General features: G+C 44.9%; 1 protein-coding gene across 3 annotated transcripts; it reads left to right on the plus strand.

Moving 5' to 3' along the window:
* The first annotated feature begins 136 nt into the window (after nt 1-136).
* Nucleotides 137-21,877, plus strand: LOC129171385 (zinc finger protein 646-like). Of its 3 annotated transcripts, none has more exons than XM_054759987.1 (6): nt 137-350; nt 7,429-7,682; nt 7,887-8,133; nt 13,399-13,614; nt 13,699-13,830; nt 16,913-21,877. In XM_054759987.1, the coding sequence occupies exons 1-6, from the start codon at nt 222-224 to the stop codon at nt 17,078-17,080; spliced, it is 1,146 nt and encodes a 381-aa protein (XP_054615962.1). In that variant the 5' UTR covers nt 137-221; the 3' UTR covers nt 17,081-21,877. The 3 variants fall into 3 exon arrangements, with proteins under 3 accessions (XP_054615962.1, XP_054615961.1, XP_054615960.1); XM_054759986.1 differs by having other exon boundaries at nt 13,399-13,596; nt 13,699-13,878; XM_054759985.1 differs by having other exon boundaries at nt 13,699-13,878; nt 16,913-21,875.
* The last annotated feature ends 2,835 nt before the right edge of the window (nt 21,878-24,712 follow it).

Genomic DNA, 24,712 nt, shown 5'->3' on the forward strand with positions numbered 1-24,712 from the left:
TTCTTTCCTAAAACGAAAAAATATCTTGCCTACAGTGTTGTGGTATGTTAAGGTGTTATTCTCCTCCCGTTCGATAGGAGGCGGCAGCGAGTCGTGCTGCTCAATATGTCTACCGCCAAATCAAACATTTCAAAGAAGAAATATTTTCCTTTTCCGAGGAAGATCCCGTCAAAGCGCCTTCGCTTCTAATTTCCAAAACACAAAGAAGTTCCAAACCAACGATGTATGCGAGGACTAATGCCGGCAGCTCACATGGAGATTTTCCCGACAGAAACGGAGTGAATTATGTGACATCGACGGAGTCCTTCGGCCACTGCTCCCAATTGTTCTGGAAAAAGGATCCAAACGACGTAAGAAACGCTCCACTGTTAGCGAACAATGATCGAGGTTCAGATCTAGCAACGAATGCTCGAGGAATAAAAACGGGGCAATAAATGTCATTTGGCGTGCGAGTGCTCGTGTTGAGTGAGCATCTTCGTCAGCGTTGTGCTAAAGCAGCAAGCGGCCCGTCACGGCCTACTTTGGCTGCTTGCTGCTACGGTAATTCATTTCATGCCGTGTGGATCACCTTGATTAGATCGGGACGACCTCGGCTACTGTAGATGATGAAATAACGCACGAAACAATGTATTAGTAAGATACCGCGGCGGGTCCGGAACGTGGATGCTAATGGTTAGCGTCACCCAGGCAAGCTGCTAACAGTCAAGCGATGGTAGCAAAGGAGCCGATGCTAAACAAGGTGGCGCACAAGTCTGCCTTTTTCCTCTCATCTTGTTTACTCAGTGGGAAGGTGCCTTCAATGACAAGATCCACTTCCGCGCTTGAAGAAGAGTTGATTTCAGCTTGCTATGCGGAGCTTGATATCATATAATAAACAAAGCCAGACTGGCCCACACAGGAAGTGGGAGCGGAAGGCGCCCCACGGAGCTCTTTGAAAGACTTCTTTGTGATGCTGCTGTTCATTCATGGCCGCCCTAGCTTGTTTGGCTACTCCACTTTTGCTCCGCGAGCCGTCATTCACGACTCCGAAACGCACCGTTTACTTAGAACAATTACCGAGTATCGGGAAAGAAATTCTTGGCTATTTTTTGACCATTTTCCCGCAACTCCAACTTAGATTGAAATGCTTCATTAGTGGAAAATAAGCACACTTTAGCCAAATAGTCCTGCACTATGATAAAACTTGGAACGTTCGGCATTCAGTGTTTACCTTACACCCCCCCAAGAAGGTCAAGTTCATGTATTTTATTTTGTTTATGGTGCCAGATCACAACTGAAGTCATTTAAGTAGAGATGCACAATATCTTTTATTTAGAAACAGATATTGATAACCTTGGAGCCAATAACCAATTTTTACTTTTTTAAAAATCTACTTTTTCAAATGTAGATGCAAGTGTAGTGTGTGCACACCTGGAGGTAAGAAGGACTGGAAAAAATGTGGATTTGACCAACTCTACCTGTTGATTTGTCCTAATCAAATATCATGACGGCGGCTACCACAAGGGCCGCATGGTGGCCTAGTGGTTAGCATGTTGGGTTGGAATCTCCGTTTGGGCATCTCTGTTTGGCGTTTGCATGTTCCCACCGTGTGTGTGTGGGGGTTCTCTTCCCACATTCCAAAAACATGCATGTTAGGTTCATTGGAGACTCTAAAATAGTCCAATGGTTTGGATGTGAGTGTGAATGTTTGTCCGTATGTGCCCTGCGATTGGCTGGCGACCAGTCCAGGGCGTCTCTGCCTCCTGCCTAAAGTCAGCTGGGATAGGCTGTAGCATACCCCCACTGTGGCCCAGCAAGGTGCATTGTATTCAGGCGCATGCTCCGAGCAGCCGGCGTGCCGCTACAGAAATGGGGAGAACTGGAGTATAGAGCGGGAGGAGCCACTTGGCGTGGCCCGGAAAGGTGCTCTGTATTCAGGCACACGCTCAGAGCAGCCGTTGTGCCACCACGAAGGTCTCTGGCAAACTTTTTGCACTTTTCAAACGCCATGGCGCTGGCGTTTTAGGTGGCTGATGAGGTTTTTTGTGTGCTCCATGACCTCCCCACCCCCCAATCGCAGCACATTTGGTACAACGTCCTCCCGCTTAAAGTGAATGTTGGTGTCCAAGTGAGCTCGGGGGAAGTTACGACAGGACGATAGCATCACGGGCAGGATAATAAAAGGAGCGCTTGATTTGCTCATCCACACAGTACAGGTAATCTTGCCTCAGTGGAGTGTTTTTTTGGTTTTTTGAATGTGTTATTTGAGCTATGCTGGGCGTGTGTTCATGTTTGTGTTGATAGTAATCCATCAAATATGTACGCCTAGAATTTTTCAATCAATGATTTATGGTCTGTTACATCAGAAAGCAGGACACTGCCCACCAATTTCTTCCATCGTCCATCATTGTCAAAGCTGTTGTTGGATGCCCTTTCCGGTACACTAGTAGAAATTTGCCCATAAAAAAGTCATCCGGTGGCAGCTGTGCTCGCTGTTATTATTCTCTAAAATGATATTTTCTTGTCACAAAAAGTTACAATTTTGTCCTGTTAATGAAATATAGTCGGTCACTAAAGTGAGTCCACCACTCGCACTTTAGCAAACACTTAACAGCTTGAAATGAAACCAAGATGGGAGTAAGACAAAAAAGATGCATTAAATCATCAGCTGATCAAAAGCCTTTTAGAAGTCACCATGTTGGTAGCAATGTGGATGGAATGTGGTTTAGTGTCAGGTATTCACACCGCTGTGATATCTTGATGGAAAAGGCAAAAAAGCTTTCTCTCTTTGAAGGCGGTGGGATCATTGAGCTGCACAAGCAAGGCTTCTCACAGCGTGCCGTTGCTGCTGAGTTCGGACGCAGGAAGACATTACTGTCATTTAAAACTTCTTCAAACATCCTGAGGCTCATGGAGCGAAAAAGTCAAAGTGGTAGACCCAAAAAAAATGAGCCGGAGGATCCCACTGGCTGTCCGTCAAGACACGGGACCATCCTTGGCCCAAATGAAGGTTGTTACTGGTGCCGAGTGCAGTGCAATAACCATCAGGCGCCATCTGCCAGAGAAGAGACATCTTCAAAGGCTTTGTCGCCTTCAATTGCATTGAGCATCAAACATGGGACATTGAAAGGTGGAAGAGAGTCTTCTTCTCCCTTGACGGTCCTGATGAATTCCAACTTTACCGGCATGACAACGAGATCCCACCTGAGATGTTTTCCACACGGCACAGTGGAGGGGGCGCCATCATGATCCTTCAGTGGAACAATGGAGCTTCATGTTGTGCAGGGGCGTCAAACGGCAGCCGGTGATGTGGAGATGTCACAAGGGGCGTCTCTCATGACTGAAGGCCCTCGTCTGTGTGGTAATGACTGCCTTTTTCAACAGGACAACGCTGCACTTCAAAAACGACTTCTTCCAGAGGAATAAGCTCACTCTTTCGGACCATCCTGCGTGTTCCCCCCATTTACATCCAATGGAGAACATTTGGGGATGGATGGCAAGGGAAGTTTACAAAAATGGACATCAGTTCCAAACAGCAGATGCCCTCGGTGAAGCCATCTTCTCCACCTGGAGCAACATTCCCACGAGCCTCCTGCAAACACTGGCATCAAGCATGCCCAAACCCATTTTCACCACATTAACAAAAATTGTGCAGCTATTGCAGCATTTTATTTCTACTTCTGGGTTGTTTTTTGAGCTATTATATATCTACTTAGTATACACGTTTACTTCAAGAGCGCCGTCCCTTGAAGATAAATGATGTGAGCAGTGTGCTCGCTTTAGTGACTGACTGTACAGCATGTGCTGTCTTTTTAATCACAGTATCTTAACAGTTAACTGACTTAATTTGAAACACATTGTCAGTCTTCCACTGTCGACACACTGCAGCGTGGTGCTTTTCAACAGATTTGAGTCTACCACTCACCACTCTTCACCCCCACATCCCCATCCCAGCCATCCTCTACCCCCATCTCCATAACTGATGATCAGGTGAGAAGTCGACTAAAGAAGATCAAGGCAAGGAAGGCCCCGGGACCGGACGGCATCAGCCCTAGAATCCTCAAGGACTGTGCTGACCAGCTCTGTGGAGTTTTCAGAAACTTGTTCAATCTCAGCCTGAGCCTGGAGAAAGCCCTGTGGAAGACCTCCTGTGTGGTCCCGATACCAAAGACACCGCGTCCCAAGGAGCCTCACCACTTCAGACCTGTTGCCTTGACCTCTCACCTGATGAAGACCATGGAAAGGATTATCCTGCAGCACCTGCGACCCCTGGTGGGCACTCAGCTGGACCCCCTGCAGTTTGCTTATTGGCCTCGGATCGGAGTGGACGACGCAGTGATCTACCTGCTGCACAGATCACTGCTACACCTGGAGGACAGCGAGAGCGCTGTGAGGGTCATGTTTTTTGACTTCTCCAGTGCCTTCAACACCATCCAGCCGTCACTACTCAGAGTGAAGATGGAGAGGGTGGGAGTAGACCAACACCTGACTGCATGGGTTATAGACTACCTCACCAACAGACCACAGTATGTGAGGCTCCGTCACTGTGTGTCTGACATGGTACTCTGCAGCACAGGTGCCCCTCAGGGTACGGTGCTCTCCCCTTTCCTCTTCCCCCTCTACACCTCGGACTTCACACACTACTCCACACAGTGTCACATTCAGAAGTTCTCCGACGACACAGCCATTGTGGGTTGTGTTTCAGAGGGGAACGATCTGGAATACAGGACGGTCATCAGGGACTTTGTCAGCTGGAGTGAGCTTAACCAGCTACAACTCAACACCAGCAAGACAAAGGAGATGATCATTAACTTCCAGAGGAAAACATCTCACTTCACACCGGTGAACATCCAGGGAGCAGACATAGAGTTGGTAGACAGCTACAAATTCCTGGGTGTTCACCTTAACAACAAACTGGACTGGTCCGTCAACACCCACGCCCTCTACAAGAAGGGCCAGAGTCGCCTCCACCTGCTGAGGAGACTGAGGTCCTTTGGTGTGTGCAGGACTCTCTTACGGACCTTCTATGACTCTGTGGTGGCCTCAGCCATCTTCTATGCTGTGGGCTGCTGGAGAGGGGGCAGCACGGACAGGGACAGGAGCAGGATCAATATTGTATTGTATTGTACTTTATTTATCCCACAGCAGGGAAATTCACTTGTTACAGCAGCAAGCAAGATACGCAAGTAAAGAATACATAGTGACTACAACATGGTTAAGGTGGTGCAGGTGTCGTGGGTGTAACAGTCTGCTGCTGAAGGAGCTGCTAAGGGAACCCACAGTGTCATGTAGCAGTCAATAGACTGATCAGGAGAGCGAGCTCTGTCCTGGACGGACCTCTGGACTCCGTGGAGGAAGTGGGGGAGAGAAGGATGTTGGCTAAGCTGACATCCATCATGAACAACACCTCTCACCCGCTCGCTACATGACACTTTTGTTTCCCTGGGCAGCTCCTTCAGCAGCAGACTGTTACACCCACGGTGTAAGAAGGAGAGGTTCCGCAGGTCCTTCATACCGACCGCTGTCAGGTTCTACAACACCTGCACCACTTGAACCATGTTGTAGTCACTATGTATTCTTTACTTGCGTATCTTGCTTGCTGCTGTAACAAGTGAATTTCCCTGCTGTGGGATTAATAAAGTACAATACAATACAAAATGACAATGTTAAAAAAAGCAAAGGCTCTGAAAGATTTGGTCTCTTGGTGCCTCGCTCAGGGTTGCTCCCATGATGCGCCCGAAAAATTCTTGAGATATTTTGTCCAATAGCATCTTACCTTTGGATGAATGAAAGTGTGACAAAATTGATAATCAATACACAATTGTGGTGACTTGCTTGTGTTGTAATGTCGATTGTCAGAATTCCCACCTCCCTCGCTATGCGTGTGATTGGTGGATAATGAGGAAGAGTTGTGTGGATGCTGTGGCGCGCAAAAGAGAAACGCCACGATTTAGCGCAGGGGCGTCAAACTCGTTGTCACTGTGGGTCACATGGCCGTCATGGTTGCCCTCAGAGGGCCGCCTGTAACTGTCAGCATAGAAATGTAGAAGAGCCTCATGACATTATTACACATTAGATTATTTACTTACTTGAAATCAGAAGTCAAGGTGCCAAGCGGAAATTTGACTATACAAGTTTTGTGTAATTATTTTTAAATGGGCTTGGACAAATCAAAATAGGAGACTCCAACAAACTTTCTGTAAAAATTGACAGAACACACATTTAGTAAGAAGAGTTAAGTGTCTTTTGGATTTTGAACATTTGTATTTTATTCATGTAATATAATAAAACAATTGAAACATTTTATAATGATTAATACAAATAATTATTACAAAATACAATTTAAAAAATTAAAAAAGTGTCTCGTTGGCTTGCATTATTTCCAGGCTTTTGCGGGCCTCATAAAACAATATGGCGGGCTGAATTTGGCCTCTAAGCCTTGAGTTTGACACCTGTGATTTCTCATATTGCAAATGCGTTTAAAATGCCTATTTAGGCCTGTCATGATGACACATTTTGATAATTGATAATTGTGTTGTTACAAATTATCATTGATAATTAATATTATTGACAACATTTTTTCATTAATTATGTGGCATTAAATGTATGCCATATAACCGTATTGAATAATTGCATTTCTTTTGCAGCGTAGTGAGCGACACTGTCTGCAGGCGTGCAACATTTTGTGCTCTTTTGTTTGTATTTACATTGCCGGCCAAACATCTCCGTAAGCGTTGGCTGCTGGGCTGAAGGCTCTGCTGCACCTCCAGAGGTATTTCTTTTTTTTTTCCCCCAGTTGGGAAAACTGAAAAGGATGGTTGTGTTTCAGGTGTGCATTCAAGTTGGTCATGTTCCCCCTTCTTCCTCCTTGCTACTTTCCAACAAATGCGACATATGGGTTCGTCAGTGTTCGTGCGCTCACCTTGTTCATTCTGTTTAAAACCTAAATACTCCCACACTTGGGCTGTCAGCTGTGGCATTTGCCTTAGAAACATGGCTTCTGTGCCTTCATTCATGTTAGCGTATGCTGGCTCACAAGGCTAACTGCTCGCACTCTATATCCACTCACTAGTAGCCCCGCCTCCACTAAGGCTGAATGAGCTCTCTGTTCATTCCACTATAGAAGCAATGCACAGACAGATGCAGAGTGAACCCTCTTGTCGTCCGGCCTGTTTGGTTCCCACAGACGCGCATTAAACATGCTTACATGCATGCACACGTCAATTAATCGAGGCCGGCATAATTATCGATTATTGTGACATGCCTCCACTCCCAACATGGACATCAGCAGGATACAGGTGTATTATGTACTTAATGTTGCCATTCAAAGAAGAGTGTTGTTATTTATTCAGGAAGCAGCGGAGAACGAATCATTCGGTGATACTCCTTCTCAAACGCTTACCATTTCCAGTGAAATGACAACTCATTTATTTCAATGTTTTTTGACAGTCGAGTTCGACCATCAACTGGTGTGACCAGCTCCCGTCATCGTCGGCCGCACTGTCAAGCTCCAGTCTTTCTTCAGCGTCTCTCTCCAGTTCCAGCCTCTCCATAGAATCCCGAGCGCCGGTCCCACCAACATCCACATCGGATGACATGGATTCGGACGAGAGGCCGTATGTCTGCGACTTGTGCAGCTGCGCCTACAAACATGCCAGCTCCTTGCTCAACCACAAGCTCACTCACAAGACTGGAGACTTCAGGTAGAGACTTAAGACTCTTTTTGGATCAGTGTGGAAGAGCCCGCTTTTAAATTGGTGTGGCTGAGATTTTCAACGAACAACTCATGAAAAACCAATGTTGCCTTTATGCCATCTCATTCACCCATGCTGCATCAATATGTGCAAAACCTACTGAAAGTCAAGTTCTTATCATCGCTAATATCTTCTTTCCCTTTCACAACACAGATGTGACTTTTGTAGCAAGCCCTACACCAACTATATGTCCTTGCGGAACCACATGCGAATCCATGGTCAGAAGCGCTACATGTGCGATCGCTGTGGGAAAGCCTTTCGATTGGCACGGTACCTCCGCAACCACCAGAGAATCCATGACGATGGGCCAAACCGCTTTGACTGTCCTTCCTGCTCAAAGAGTTACAGGACCATGCTGGAGCTGGCGCAACACCGTTGTGGTTCTGCATCATCCGGCCAGGTGGGTCAGCGTGAGCGCACTAAGGCCTACGAGGTTATCTATTGCAGGACTGAAGAGACGGCAACGTTACGTGTACGGCTGTGCCATTGCATACTATTGCAGTATTGATACTGTATTGATACTAGTACACCTACTACTGTGAGGGAGGGAGGGGAAAGCAGTGTCTTCTCTTCTGCACTTCAGGAATACTAAAGTAGGGCCCTATGAATTCCATCTTATCTTTTCCAAAATTCCGCTTTTTTTTCTGTTTAAATGATTTAGAATACATTTTTTTGTACCATTTTACCTGCATTTGGTGTGTGCTTTTTGTGGTAGTGAATAAACTACATTTCTTATTTGTACAGCGGTGCCTTGGTTAACGTGGTTAATCCGGTCCAGAAGGTCCGACTCGAACCAAAAGGACTCGACCAAAGCAAATTTTCCCATAGAAAATAATGCAAATCCAATTCATCTGTTGGACACCCACAAACGTTGACACAAAACACATTTTATAGATAGATGGAATAACTGTAGTTTTAGATGCAGGAAGGACAACTAGTTTTACATTCAGGAAGGACAATGGAATATTTAACATCACCTCTACCCACACACACACACACACACACACACACACACACACACACACACACACACACACACACACACACACACACACACACACACACAATGGCTGCAACCACAATTTGCACAAATGAAAACACAACACGACGTAAACACTCCAGCCTGAGTCGCACAAACACACACACACACACAGCCACACCAGCAAGCTCTGCTGAACTAAGCTAACCCCGGTAGCATTCATTCACGCGCCGTAAGAGAGGCGTTTTTTCATCAACTTTGGCTACTGTTTCAGGCCGCCTTTTTGACATGTTTAGTTTGGGGTGAGAAGAGGAGGGGGCATGTTAGAGTTGGGGAGGATATTCTGCCACGATCGAGCGGTCTGCTGGGGAAATACTTCCACACAAACGTTCCCTCTCCTCACGATGACATTTCATTCACGTTATTTCACTTTCTGCGGGATTTAACAGTAGATTGAGTTTTTTTGGCCAATTCTGCAATTTCACAGAAACCGTAGGACCCTAGAATAGACTCTTCCAGGCGAAATATGAGCTTCTGTAGTTGGAACACACAAACACACTCTGCAGTCACCACCCCGGTCTGCCAGTCTAGACGTACTGTTCCTGACCTCCAAGCATCGACCAAGACGGTCCCACAACATCCAGCATCCAACATCCTGAAGGAAGTCAGGACGAATGTCATCAGCCTTCGGAGTCTTTATGACCTCAGATACCTGAGCCACTGTGATGAGCATGTCTACGTTCAGGTTTCCACATTGAGAAGTTCCTTACAGTGTGATGATATCCTCAGTTAAGGTCAGCAGACCTCCATCCCTGCTGTGTGGACAGGTGGTCCCACAAGCCAGCCAGTAAGTCTCCTTCAGCTTGATGAACCCATGGACCGAAATTAACCTGACGCAAAACGCTAAATGCGTGCAAAAACTGTCACAATCGTGCAGATTTTCCATCTAAGACAAATTATTTTGCGTTTGATTGGGTCAGTTCGGTCACGGGAATAAGGGCGCAATATAATTTGCGAAAACCAAATTGCGCTGGAAAGTACGGTATTACGGTATTATGGCCATGGTGCATATGAAAGCAGATCTCTGATTGGTCATGAGACAATCCCATCCAATCACGATCTGTGTTGCAGCAGATCGTCTGTTGCTGTTGGAAACAAATATGGTGGTCCTGCTGCTGTTTTAGCTGGCGATCTGCAGACTGAATACGATGATTACTAAGTATTTTGCCAAGGCGGACTCATGTCACTCGGAGCGGGACAACAATAACAATAACAATAACAACCCTCCAAAAAAAACAAAAAACAACGGGCGATGACTTGGATAAGCCCGCGGTTTCTCAGTTGGCCTCAACCTCAGGAGGCCCCTCCACAGGCACCAGTGACAGTTCCTGGACACCGACGGTGAGTGATGGACGACAGCTGCCACTGAGACCTGGTGCATCTCGTGTCGCCATAACCAGCTCGTTAAAAACAGTTCAGAAGTGGATGAAAGAATTGAACACGGACATTGGTTATAAAGTCAAGGACGACGATTGTGTTTACGAAATTTGGTGTGAGGTGTGCAAGGAACATGGTACTGGTTCAGATCGTGGGTCGGCTCTTGTGACTGGTAGCAACAGGGTGAAAAAGGAGGCAATACAGCAACACATTAAATCAACACTTCACCAACGGTCGTTAGCAACCAGGCACGCCAAATATTTGGAAGCAAACAAGAAACCAATTCCAATTGAAGACTGCTTTAAAAGGGCTGATGAAAAAACATTGGAAAAATGGACAAATTTTTTTTGCCTGAAAATTGCTTCTTAGATGAGTAATTTGCTTGTAAAGTTAAAATCTACAAGCAACAAATTGCTTCCACTGGATTTTGTGAATTTCTACCCCTGGTACCCATTAACATCTAGCCGGCTGCCTACTGCTCCATATCACTGGCCTCCTTTTGGGATGAAAATCCGATGAACGGGAGGCTCTGCCAAGCATTCCCAGCACACCCTCACTACGCTTGGGTCTGCCAGGTCCGTCTGGCATGCTAGCCCACTCATGAACTGGTGTTGATCAGCACTGGTGTTGATGGCAACTCCAGAGCAGAACGAGGTCCAGCCCCCCTCCAGGAGTTTGGTTTCAGAGCCCAACCTGTGAGTCGGTTTGAGTCCCCACCATAGAGGTACCGCTCCATGTCCCAAGAGCCACATTTGGCAGACGAAGACCAAGAAGTTGTGAGATGTTGGTATTCCCACACATTCTGTGGCTCCTGCTTATCTCAGACATGAGAATCAGCAGCGCCGCAAAATAAAGCTCATACTCGCGTGAAAAAACACGGATCAAACCAACTCGGCTTATCTGAGTTATGTTTTAACATTTTGACTTTGTTTGCAACACTCTAACGACCTGAAACGACCTTGCATTTGTGAAGCGTAGGGAGTAGTCGCCCAACGTCAAGGTTTCCAGTTTGTGGCAGGACGTCCTATTATGCTTTCTTGATGGCAGACTGTTGTTATCCCCAGCAGCCACTAATATGCATTTATTTCTACATACTGTAAATGTGGAAAAGTGTTGAGTAGCAAGGATGCATACGCTGCAGCAAAGCTTGCTAGATGCATGTTGGCCACGCCTGAGCAACAATGCTCACATTAAGCACATGCCAAGTATTGGAATGGACCGCCTTATGTTAGCAGCAACCATAACAGCTCACTACTTCTGACTTGTTTTTATGTTGGTGTTTCCGGAGGTCACTGAAGGCAACTTGTGATTAGTGGAAAAGAAGGTGGTCTGCGCTGTGTTGGGTGTCCCGCAGAGGAGGACAGTGAGGAGGCAGCGAGTGACGTGTGCTGTTGTTGGTGTAGGTTCAGGCTGACTGTCACCTTTTGATCTTTGTCTATAAAAAGACCTGACAAGATTTGTCGTTCAGGGGAAAAAAAAGTCTCATGGGCGTCTGGGAGGATAATCCATTCATGAATCACACAATGAAAATGAAGTGGATAAATATACCGCCATGCACATGCCAGTTTCACAGTAATACTAATACACAGGAAATGAAAAATAACACAATTAACAGAGTAAAGTAACATTTCAATGTCTTTTCTGTATTGCTTAAACAGGACAGTATAAGAGTATAAATTGATGCACAGAGTGAACCAGGTGAGGAAAAGACTCATGGCAATATATGGAAACAGGCAAAATAATGGAGTTCATATTCATTCATCGTGTGATTCATTTATTTATTTGATTGCAAAACACTTAGGGTTTTTTTTCTGAACGAGAAGTCTCGTCACGTTGTAATCTCGCGAGATCATGTGGCACGAGATTTTGTGACACTCTTAGTACTGTCCATGTGTTTTTGGCTTATGCGCGCATGCATCCCATTTTCCTTTCAGCAATCTTTCTTCATCTTTCCTGGGAGAAATGTCTGTCTTGCTTTTTCTCTTCTTATGAAATGTGGTTGAAAAGGCAATAGCCATGTTAGCGCTGAGGAATGCAGAAGTTCAGGAAGTCTACTGGAGTTGCCCCACAAGTCCAGTAATCCAAATTTATGTGTGTCTTGTGTGTCTGTGTGTGCTTTGGTTTGGTTCATAAGAACCGCTTCAACTGCCCGTCCTGCTTTAAGAGCTACAGAACCATGCTGGACCTGGCCCAGCATCGCTGCAGAGCTGCGCCCAAAAACCAGGTTGGTGTGTGTGTGTGTTTGTGTGAGATCAGTCTGGACTGTGATTAAGGGTTCATTTCCAGACCCAAAGTACCACTAATGCTACGTACTTGTATTTGAACTTGTACTCGTGTGGCAACGTTTTCTTTTGTTTGTTGCTTCTCGTTTGCTAATTGGTGTATTTCTTTATGAGATGAAGGATTTTTGCAGGGCAGCTCTGACAGCACTATGCAGTGTTAATGCGTCTAAAAAAATGGATGCACATACTGTAGTTTAGTGGGGGGTTTTGTAAGCTACAAAGATAAGACAAGTGTAATTAGTATTTTATTTGTAGTAAAGTTTCTTATGTAGTATAAATACTGTAGTTCCAGCTTGTGGTCCTGTTCCCCATCTCTGAACACTGGCAGCACACTGCTGTCATTGTATCCACTTCTCTGGGAAGTACACATGTTCCCAAATGTAAGACTTTAACGACTGAAGAAGGTTTTCAAGCTCTGGCTTCTCCTTGGCACCAAAGACTGGACTGAGCTGTACAGAAATCCCTGCTTTATGGTGGTTAATTGGTCCCAGTTAGCATGCTAGCACCTACAAAGTTAGCACTAAGTAGGGAAAGTGCCAAGGGGCGTCTATAGTGTCTCGATATCATGCCATAGCTGTATGTACATGTGGAAGTTAGCTAAAGTGCTAACACGCTAAAGCACAACTTGTTGGGTGCATTTTGGTGTTTAGAGCCCAAAAGATGAGAATTAAGTTGCTGTCTCAATATTTATGGACCTGACTGTATGCTGCTTTGCCCATTTAAGTGCTTGTGCTGCGAAATGTCTTCTCTTTGTCCCAAACTGGTTTTGCTGAGCTTTTCGCTGACGTTCTTGCGGTCACACGGATGTGTTGTGTTGAGTGCGTGTATCGATGATACAAGCGGCGCCAAGCAGTTACCATAGCAACACAAATGCAACACAACCAAGGGCATTTGAATGTCCGCACAACTGGCAATGCGCATAAGCATGTTTCTTACTCTTTCCTCTGTCTGTTTACCCCCCATGCAGACTGGCAGCCGTCGTTCAAATTTCTCTGCTACACCTCGCCGCCAGCAGCAGCAGCAGAATAATGCCTCCTCCTCCATGATGCAGTCGCAGCACGGAGGACACAGTCAACAGGAACCTCTGCCCTCCCACTGCGTATCTCCCATGTCTCAAGGGGGCCAGAGTGGTGGCGTGGCCAGTCAGTCTGTCCCTGACCACCAGGTAGGGAGGATATACCAGGTTTGTTTCTTGTCCATTTTTCCTCACCTTATTTTCATTGCTCATCTGCACAATCATCGACACTAACACCGCGCTTACCGACAGGTCCGTCCCAGCTCTGTGTCGTCCCAGAGCGGCCAGCAAAGCATGAGGACCTCGTCCTCCTCCAAACACATCTCCTCTTCCAGCAGCACATCAACTTCCTCCTACTCTCTTCTCCAGCCCCTAGTTCCTGAGGTAAAGGAGATGAGCTCGGGATACACTAGGCTGAGCGCCAATCCCATGGTAGGAGAGATGACCGCCATCTGCTAAATGCTGAATAGAAGCTTTCTCCATGTCTGCCTACTAACATCAGGAGAAGTACAACGTTGCATACTGAAACACAGAACCATTGTGTCCGCCAGGATCATGTAAGATAGAAAGATGTAAGATAAGAAAAGCTCTCAGGTCATCTAGAAGGCATTCATCCGTCCGTCTTCGCCAGTGGGGTTCTGTCAAATCTTTAAAAATCAATAAATCATGGGGGGAAACACTGAAATTACATACGGACTCAAACTATGGTCCCGTTGCATTTTTCAGTCCGTATCTCCAAGCGACTTACTTTGAAGGCGTGCTTCTCAAAAAAAATCTTGGCTAGCCTAAAAACATCCGTTGCTTTCGGTGCATTCCAGCAAAAATGCAAAAAGTCTGCAGTCATTTGTCAACTCTTAGAAATATATGAAAGAAGTCATCATTTTTGGAGAACAACATCAGAATATGAGGAAAGACAGCAATTTTAGTAGCATAAAGTTTAAATATTCAACTTTTCTTTAAGGCATAATAATGGAAAATAAAAATAAAGTGTTTGGAAAATGAGGTTGCGGAAACGTTGGAATGTTATTAGAATAAAGTACAAATATTATGTAATGAAGTCATAATTACCAGACGGGAGTTTACAAGAAAGTTGGAGAACACCAGAAATGGAAAAAAAGAGTCATTTTACAAGAATAAAATCAACAATATGAAGAGAAAAGTCGTATTCTAACAAGGAAAAATGTCGCAATTTTAGAAGAATAAATGTGTAAAAATTTCATTTTAGCAGCATGGAGCTGAAATATTGATGAAAAATACATTCTTTAAAAAAAAAAAAAACAATAACATAATGAGAAACAAACCAAATAAAGTTTTTTTTCTTTTTAACAAACAAAATGGGGGGCAAAGAGCAAAGGGTGAAGCTCGTGGTGATAGGCTTTTTCACGGATATGGCAAAGCTGCCATATAGAACTTCTCAGCATATCTACGTGTGTTGCTTTATGACATCCTTTTGATTGTTCACTGTGTAGCCCTTGCTGGAAAAAGTTAGGACATCCCTGGTGTGTCCAAACCTCTTCTTCAGCATTTAAACATTTCTGACAGACGGGGAGGACGCCAGCAGCGCATAGAAATCATAAACCTCAACATGAGCCATAGTAGACATATGAATACATGAAGTGCGTGTATATATTTCTATGTGTCATCTGTACATGCTAAAACGTCCTGGAGTTAGCAGGGGATGAGTAATGCTATCATTTCAAACATGCAGCTGTGTGCTGCTGCTAATATGATGCTGTTACTTTGTTTGGTATTATTGTCTCATGTGGCCCCCAATTGTCTTGAACAGTGGAAACCCACTTGTGATAATAATGATACATTAGGGGTGCACGATTATTATTGGGCCGATATGGGGGAATTTAATTTAGGTCATTCCAATAAATTTGATAACATTAAAAATAGCTCCGGTAACAGATCATTAAAAAAAAAAACAAAACGCTCCAATGAGGCGAGATCATTATGTGCTAATTCTGCCAAATGCATCACGATGATGGGAAAAAAGCCATTGAGCACACGAAGCAAACCTTATCAAGCACCTGAAACGCCCGCACCGCCGTGTTTGAAACGGTTTGCCAGAGACCTCCATGGCGTCACAGCGGCTTCTCAAAGCGTTTGCCCGAATACAGTGCACCTTGCTGGGCCACGGCAGGTGGCGCCTCCCCCTCTATACTCCTGGCCTCTGCAGCGGCACACCGGCTGCTCGAAGCATGTGTCTGAATGGAGGGCACTTTTCTGGGCCACAGCAGGTGGCTCCCTCCGCTCTACACTCTGGTTCTTGTGGTAGTAGTGATGTGCTAGTAGTCATGTCATATTTCATTAGGACAAATCAACAGGTACACTTAGTCAAATCCTAATTTGTTCTCGTCCTCCTTTCCTCCAGGTGTGCACAAACTACACTTACATCTAAATAATAAGATATAAAAAGCTAGCGGTACCTCGGCCTGTCACGATAACCGATGAATGGATTTCATCAAACTATTATTTTAAAAAAAAAACACAATTACATGTACATGCACGTGTGTTTTTCATCTCATCTCTCTCCACCGCACAGGCTGGATGACGAGGGTTAAGTCTGCACCTGTCTGTGCACATTGCTTCTATCGTGGAATGAACAGAGAGTGAACTGTCCTCTCATCCATCCTCTTTGTGGAGGCGGGGCTGCTAGTGAGTGGATACAGAGGGCTAGCAGCAAATTAGCCTTGTGAGAAAGCATACGCTAACATGAATGAAGGCACAGAAGTGATGGTTTGTAAGGCGAACGCAACAGCATCTGTGTGGGAATATTTAGGTTTTAAACAGAATGAACAAGGTGAGCGCACGAACACTAACGAAGCGATACGTCACATTTGTTGGAAAGTAGTGACGAGGAAGAAGGGGAACACGACCAACTTGTATGCACACCTGAAACGCAACCATCCTTTTCAGTTTTCCCAACTGGGGAAAAAACTGCCGCTGGGGGTGCAGCAGAGCCTTCGTCCGGACAGCCAACGCTTACTGAGGCGTTTGGTCGGCAATGTATCAAGAAAATAGCGCAAAATGGAGCGCGCTCAGAGACCGTGTCGCTCACTACATTGCAAAAGAAATGTAACCATTCAATATGGTTGCATGGCATATATTTAATGCCAAATATTAATTTTGAAAATGCTCTCAAAAAATGTCGATAATATTGATTATTGACTATAATTTGTAGCACAATTATTGGCCAGCCAAATGTGTTATGGTGACAGGCCTGTCAGTACCATATTGGTCTCGAGAAGCAGAGAGTGATTGGTATCGTCTTGAAAAAAAAGATATCGTGCATCTCTAATGGATTTATATATTTTCTCTTAACAATCAGAAGTTGATTGAATGAAATGTCGTCCACTGACACTGACGTGCACATGTTCTCTCTCTTTCTCTGTACTTGCTGCTGCTGTTCCTTTCGCACGCTCGTCCCATCTGTCCTGATCTTTGCCACGTCCCGCCACAGCCGAAGCACCAGGACACTTTCTCTCTGGCTCCTCAGCGGCCCCTCACCACCATCAACCCCATAGCCCACTCCCTCCATCCAAACGGAGCCCCCACACTCAAGCCTTCGCCCGTGCCACGTACCATCCAGGCTATGCCCTGGGAGCAGCGTTCGCTCTACAATCAATAAAATTTTGGGAACCCGACGCCCCCACCTCCCCCCTCCTTGCATCCGACACAACACCCCACCCACCCACTCTTCCACCCACTCTTCCTTACCTTCCCCATCGTCGCTTCCACCATCAAGGATGGAGGACATCTCCTGTGCGATGTTTGAGTCTCTGGCTCCTGAGGGACTTTTCATGTGGGAATGGGGAAGTGCAACCATTCAGAACTAGATGAGAGGATTACTGAGTAGTTTTTTTGTGTGTTGCCTTGCCCCTCATGTATGATCCATACTGGGCGTAAGTTTATGTCTGTCATTTCATTAAGAATTAATCTCCCATCTCCTGCTCTCCTTGTGGAAACAAAATTTATCTTTACCCTCATTTTGGATGACACAAAGTCGTTTTGAATAAATACTGACTAGCCTAACTGAGCTTTACTTTCAAGATGAAGTAGCTAACAAACATCTGGGATCTTTCTGCGATGAGGAAAAGGGAAGGAAACCATTCTTTCTTCCTCACCTCCTTAGGCGCCACAGAGAACATTGTGCATATCAGCAGGTGTCATCACTACCTAATGATGATTTTAAGTCGTGTTTACCCACAAAGAAGCATTGAGGAACGACTATCGTCTCAGATCTACCTTCCAGGCTTAAAGCCCCCACCTTCCACAATAACCGCAAACGCAACTGCTCACACTTGAGTTGGAGCCAGCAACAAACCCGGTTTGATAGTCCCGTCTGGCAGGTGCCTTGTACCTCAAATCCAAAAGCGTTCCACTTCTTTACATGAGCATCTGATACACAACTGAGAAGAACAGCGTATGTTTGAACCAGAAGACCAGAACAGCGAAAGCATTCAAAGTGTTGACCCAAAACACACAAAGGCGTTCATCAGGGGCAAAAAGAGGAAGGCTTTTGACTGGCCAAGCCGGTCTCTAGGCTTCTAACCCATGGAACAGGGGTGTCCAAAGTGTCCCACAGCATGTCTTTGTATCAGCTCGTGGCACGTTGTAGAAATAAAATGAAACATGGCCCACATCAGAATATACCATTAGGAAATATTGGGTCACACAGAAAAAAATGGCACAAATCCACGTAAAATAGCACTTACAACCCAAAACGGGTGGACGCTACTGAGCAGGTTTTGGTTGGTTTGTCTTGTTTTCTTCCTCTATTTTGAATTGCTTAGTATAGTTTGAGCTACATTGAATTGGAAGCTGCCAGTGGAGCGGAAGGGGACTAAACCCCAATTCTGAAAGATGCTGTGCTGAAATCCTCAAAGCATCACTAAAGAAGAAAGCAAATGCTTGGTGACGTCGGAGGCTTGCAGGGTTTCTCAAGGGACAACTATAGAATGTATTTGAGAGTAGCCAGTGTACAGCTTGTATAGATGCTACTATCCACTGAAAATGACTCAACACAAGGCCGTGCAGCCCTGGTGGCACCTGGACATCCAAGGTCACCTGTCCTATTCATCATGTTTATGGACCGTAGGGATTAAAATCTGCTGTTGTGGATGTATATTTCTGCTTGTCCAACATGGCCAAAAACTCTAGAGGATTTGAGAAATTGAATTGTTTCAAGTGCAAAAAGCTCACTTGATCTAGATTTTCAGTATGAGTGCAGACTGTGAAAGCGGGGCCTCACGATCCTGCTGACTTTTCAGGTTTCAAGGAGGGGGTGTGAGAAAGGTTACACAGGGATAACTGGCTTGACTTGGCTCTTTCATCCTTTTGATGTCGACTCTTCCTAACCTAACATTGTGAAGCAGAATTCACCAAGCGTTGGATTGTTGGCCCACTAATAGGGAACGTGAGCTGGGATTAGACGAGCCTGAGTCAGGTCAGTTTTACCATCCTGATGATGTGTTGCTGAAGTTGCCAGCATGTGACCCTGGTGAAGGGGGTCCAGGGTCATTGGTTGGCCAGTGTAACGGATGCTGTGCAGGTGTAAGTTGGTAAATCCTAACTCCCTCGGCCTTCAGAGCTGTGCTGACTTTTGGTCGAGTGGTCAGCGCTCGGGGGTTGTACGAGTGCTACCGGCACTGGAGAGCTGCGGTTTATTGGGAGCAGAGCTTGGCAGTTGTCCAACAAAGCCCCAAAGCAAGTGCCTTGCTGAGGAAGGTGACCTCCAGCGGAAGGCGGATGATGTTTGATGTCATCATGGAGGAGTGGAAGAGGATTCCAGTAACAACCTCTGTAGCTCTGCTCAAGTCCATGGCTAAGAGGAAATATTCACACCAAGGACACCATTTGGACATGTCCACTGGGAGCTGTACTCGCCGTTCATCTCGCTGCCAGCTATTTAGACAATAACTGTGTCAGAACAGTCAATCTATACTGCGATACAAGCTGTACACTGACTAAAGTATCTCCAAGTTTCATTGCAAGTATTTATGTAGCATCGTCTCTTGAGCAGGTTTTAAAAAAAAAAACAGGTGCTGAAATGTGACTTGTGTAAAGCCTAGGTCACAGCCGGACGTACGACTTATGGTGTTCCCCAAATGGCTTCATTTTTTTGTTTTGTTTTTTTGTTCGTGGAGAACGTAGTTGTGGTGACTATGAAGTTGTAAGATAACCACGCACCCGACGTACAATCTGTAAGTCGAGCGTGCGTACCATGCACAAAATCTGAGGCTGCTTAGACGTACGGCTGCCGCTTCATTCGTACAGCCAACCTGCGAAGTTGTAAGACCAACCAACGTGCATTGGCTGCACTAATTACGTATGTGGGGTGCACGTGTGGCACACATACGGAGTCTGCAAGTGAGATGTATGGGGAAAAAAATTACATTTTGCCCTAACCCGACACCAGAAAAACGTACGACAGACACGTTGGCCGTACGGATGCACAAAGACCTAAGAAGTGAGCAAGTTTGTCTTTCAAAACGTAAGCGGCCGTAGAGTTTGTTTGACATGGCAAAGAACCTCTGTGGCTGGTGTTCATCCATCCAACTTCTAACGCTTGTCCGAGGTTGGGTTGGGGGGGAAGCAGCGTAAGCAGGGACGCCCCGACCTCCCTCTCTTCGGCTACTTTGTCCAGCTTCTCCTGGCAGATCCCAAGGCGTTCCCAGGCCAGTTAAAAGACATAGTCTTTCCAACATGTCCTGGGTCTTCCCCGAGGCCTCCTACCGGTCGGACATGCGCATAACCCCCGACCTGCCGACCACCCTGTGACCTAGGCTTAAGACACTATCTGTTCCAGTACCTTAGCTCACCTAACTGGTGTTTTGTTGCAGATGGCGCCAGCTCCTACGTTGTGTATCAGATCAGTATTCATTCACTCACTGGAAGACCAGTGCTCCAAATTGCGTTCTTTTCAGACCTCTTTTAGAATTATTGTTGTGATGAGTGAAGGTGCACTCAAGAGCCAGTTTTTGCCCACATGACAGCTGCACTTGCCAAAAGAGAAAGTTTGTATGTAGCTCAGGACTCATGCGTCGCTCCAAAAGGATTCCGGTAGAAAAAGAAAGCACCACGGGAGAGTTTCACTACAGTCGCAACTGTCCTCTTGACGATCTACCTGCAGAGTGTTGTGTTGAAGCTGCCAATCTGCAAAATACATGCATCTGCATGTATTTTCACATTACAGCCATGAAATCCAGGTGTAGTGGGGGAAAGAAGTATTTGATCCCCTGCTGGTTTTGTAAGTCTACCCCCTTTAGAGAGATGAACAGTCCATCATTTTGATGGTAGCTTTATTGTAACAGAATGTACAAACAATTCTAAAGTTCAATAACTGATATGAATAAATATTTGATCCCCAAGCAAAACATGACATAGTGCATAGTGCTCTTTACAGTCAACTCTTCTTTAGTTTTAGCACTTACCACAGATTTTCTACTGGGTTAAGGTCTACGCCACTCCAGGATCTTAATGTAAGAGCCACTCCTTTGTTGTCTTAGCTGTATGGTTTAGGTCATTGTCATATTGGAAGACCCGCCTATGAACCATTTGTAGGGTACATGGCCCGCCGTTCAGCAGCCCCCAATTTCGCATCAGACTGTTTTGCCCTCCCGTCTTTGACGGTAGGGATGATATTGTGTGACTCATATGCACCATTTCATGCCAAAAAGCTCCATTTTTGGTGTCATGTGACCACATCACTGTCTGATCTCAGTCCAGGACAGTCTTTTCTTGCCGACAGCGCTCCCACCTCCCTCGACCTCATCAAGCAGCTCCTCCCTTGTCAGTGTGGGCCGCTCCCTCACCTTGTTCTCCCAGTAACCCTTACCCACCACATAGTCCGTCCTGGTCTTGTGCAGGCCTTCGGTCTTGAGGTCAGCTCTTTGGTCTTGCGACAGGACTGTGTGTGTGTTTCATGGACACACAAACGCTCTGGAGGGGTCACTGCTTCTTGTGTGGTAGGGGATCAAATACTTATTTCAATCAAATACTAATTCAAACCGGTTATTTTTCAACATTCAGTCAAAGCTGCATTAAAGCTACCATAGCATTCAGGACTGTTCTTATCTGGGGGCGGTAAACTCACAATCAGCAGGGGGTCAAATACTTATTTCCCCACTTGTATGTACGTAGCTGTTATTTCTATATTAAATTATCCACAGTCCTACTGACATGTCTCTTAAAATGTTCATTTTTTTTTTATCCATCACGTCTTCATTGTTGCTTTCTCTTTCCTTGTAAAGTGTCTTTGAGTATTTAGAAAAGTACTATACAAATAAAATGTTTTATTATCACCAACAGTTTGTTTTCTTCTTTGTTGTGTGTTTGTTTATTGTCATTGTCATCATCAGTAGTCGTTCAATTGCAATGCTGGCTATACGGTACATTTTAGCTGACATGACAATAAAAATGAAAGTGTTCTTTTTGTTCTTCGCATAACCGCGCACTTGACCATCTGCCCTCCCAACGCTCAGTGATGTAGTACCTGGACCGGCCTGTGTGAGGCAGCAGGGTGCACAGACGAATAAAAAGCTGGCCAACTCTTAGCTTGTCTGCTAACTTTTTGCCCACTCGTAAGTTGTAAGGCATGTATGACACATTAACCCATAAGAACACTTTCAATATGTTGAAATGTGACCTACACAGCTTTGTGCTTGACTTAAAGTCACTACGTGACGTATCAAAACATTTAGGAGTGGTTGTCATGTGACTATCCCCGACATACTTCCCCAAAATGGCAGTACAGTATAACAGGTAAGCTAGCTCATTTACAAAACTTTTTTTTTTTTTTTACCATGAAAGCTTATTTTAAATCCAATTAACTGTAATGCTTTAATAAGGTGTCAAATATTACAATTAAAGTCTTTTTTTTTTTTACTGTATTTAATGAATTAATAGAAAAGACGCTAGGAAAATATCACTATCAGGCTTTTAGCTGTCAAATTTCTATGGAAATCAAGTGACGTGACGTGACGTGACGTGTTTGTCACAATAACAAAAATGCTAATAAGACACTCAAATGTCAATGATTTTTAATTATGCTATACAAAAATGTGAAATTGACTTTTTTTTCAAATAAGGAATACATTTACCACGTACATGAGGCTATTTAAAGAGGAGGGTGACGTGAAAGAAGGGTAAAACGCGGGCGTTTCCCAGGTAAAACAGGAGGGTTGACAGTGAAGGGTATATACCACATTGTCCGGGTTCCTCACATCGTTTTTTAAGGGTCAATTAAGCACGTACAGTATATACAGTATGTGCCACAACCAATTGGTCGCTATTTATTGTTGTTATGCTTGTGTCGTCTTCGGCCTGCTTGCGTCCCTATTGACTGTTTGGGTCCACGAGATGATCATGGAGTCCAGACGTTTGGCATGCACGGAGCCTGCACGGGTTCTGTTGGAGGTTTCTTCCTTAGAGAAACTTGCCTTCTTTGCCTTCGTGGCCAAGTGCTTGCCGGAACAATTCTAACTTTTCCCAAGTGATTTTTTTCTTTACACCAGTATTTGATCAATACTGATGTTCTTATGATATTTGTTATTTGTTCAATTGTTGCTGTGTTCTGCCAGGGGTGGGAGGGCCACGTACAGAATATTGAAAGGATGTGAGGCCACTTTTGCTTTATTAGATTTTTTATGAAATGTGCTAAAATGATTCCAGTTAGCCAGGCTGCCAGGAAGTTAGCCAGGTTACCAGGGGCCTGAGGGATGTCTGTTTTAAAAGACTTAAAATCCAGGGTGAGCAAAGTGCGGCCCGCGGACCACATCAGGACCGCCAAACGTTTTAATCCGACCCACCGCCCATTCAAAATTATTTCTTTTCTTTTTTTTTTTAAACCTTTAACATCAAAAGTGTAGCTGTCAACATGACTTGCAGCGCTTCTGCGGCTCACTTGAGTTGCACAGGAAATGGTCAGATGCAATCTGTAGCTCCTACATAAGAGCGATCACAACAACACGGCACGTCAACACACACAATGTAACCTACCTACTGCACCACAAACGTCTACGCACAACACCCATGCCAAAGTTACACCTATATGTCGTATTCCCGCCGCAAGGCATGCTGGGTAGCTTGTGGTTCTCTCTCCCAACATGTTCTCACGTTTGTTGCGTTTTTGCTTGATTGCAAAACATGTTGAGGTTGTCAGGGAATTAAACAAGGAGAGACGTTCACATACTCGTGATATCCAGTGTTTTATTGTTCATAGTTCATATTGTTGCCACGGGACTACCCAGCATGCCCTGCGGGCACTTTAAGCTACATGTTATGTTTAGCGCTTAGTTGTTGTTTATTACCCAGGCAGTAGCAGTATTTGATTTATGTGATGTGTTACCTTTCTGTGGATGTGTTATGTTATTTTGTTGCACCGTGAGCAAGTATGACGTTCTGTTTGATGACCACCGATATACAGACAAATTTTTCAACCCAGTGTGGCCGGCGAGCCAAAAAGTTTGCTTAAGATGTAATATTTGACAGTAGTGTAGAGCACCCATTTTAATGGCCAAGTGTTTAACAAAGATAAAGAAAAATATACCTTTTCATTCCACCGTTTTTCTTCTGGGCATCCCACTCGTGTCTTTAAAGACTGATATCGCCTGGTGGTCTGATTAGCTTCCTGGTAGCCTGGTTAGCTTCCTGGTAGTAGGCATGTAACAATATGAAAATGTCATATCACGATTGTTGTGACCAAATGATTATTATCACAGTACAGACCCTTTCCAAAAAATTAGAATGTCATGGAAAAGTTGTTTAATTTCCATAATTCCATTCAAAAAGTTAAACATTCATAGATCATAGATTCAGGGCCCACAATTTAAACGATTTCAAGTGTTTATTTGTTTATTTTTACGTAATTTGGGCTTCCAGCTCATTAAACCCACGAAAACAGGAATTCAAAAAATTTGAATACTGTGAAGAAATCACCATTTACTTCTCAGTTTTTGCAGGAAAAAAAGAAAGAAATTAGGATCACATCAAATCAATCAAAATATGGTACTTTCAAAACGATATGTCAATCTTCAATACTTGGTTGGGAATCCCTTTGCCTTAATCACTGCCTCGATGCCACGTGGCATTGAAGCAATCAGCCTGTGGCATTGCCTGGGAGTTATGGAAGCCCAGATTTCCTTGATGCTTGCTGTCAGCTCTTCTTTGTTGTTGGGTCTGGTGCCCCTCATGTTCCTCTTGAGAATACCCCATAGATTCTCAATGGGGTTTAGGTCCGCTGAGTTGGCTGGCCAGTCAA

Source organism: Dunckerocampus dactyliophorus, chromosome 18, assembly GCF_027744805.1.
Source record: "Dunckerocampus dactyliophorus isolate RoL2022-P2 chromosome 18, RoL_Ddac_1.1, whole genome shotgun sequence".
Taxonomy (NCBI): Eukaryota; Metazoa; Chordata; class Actinopteri; order Syngnathiformes; family Syngnathidae; genus Dunckerocampus; species Dunckerocampus dactyliophorus.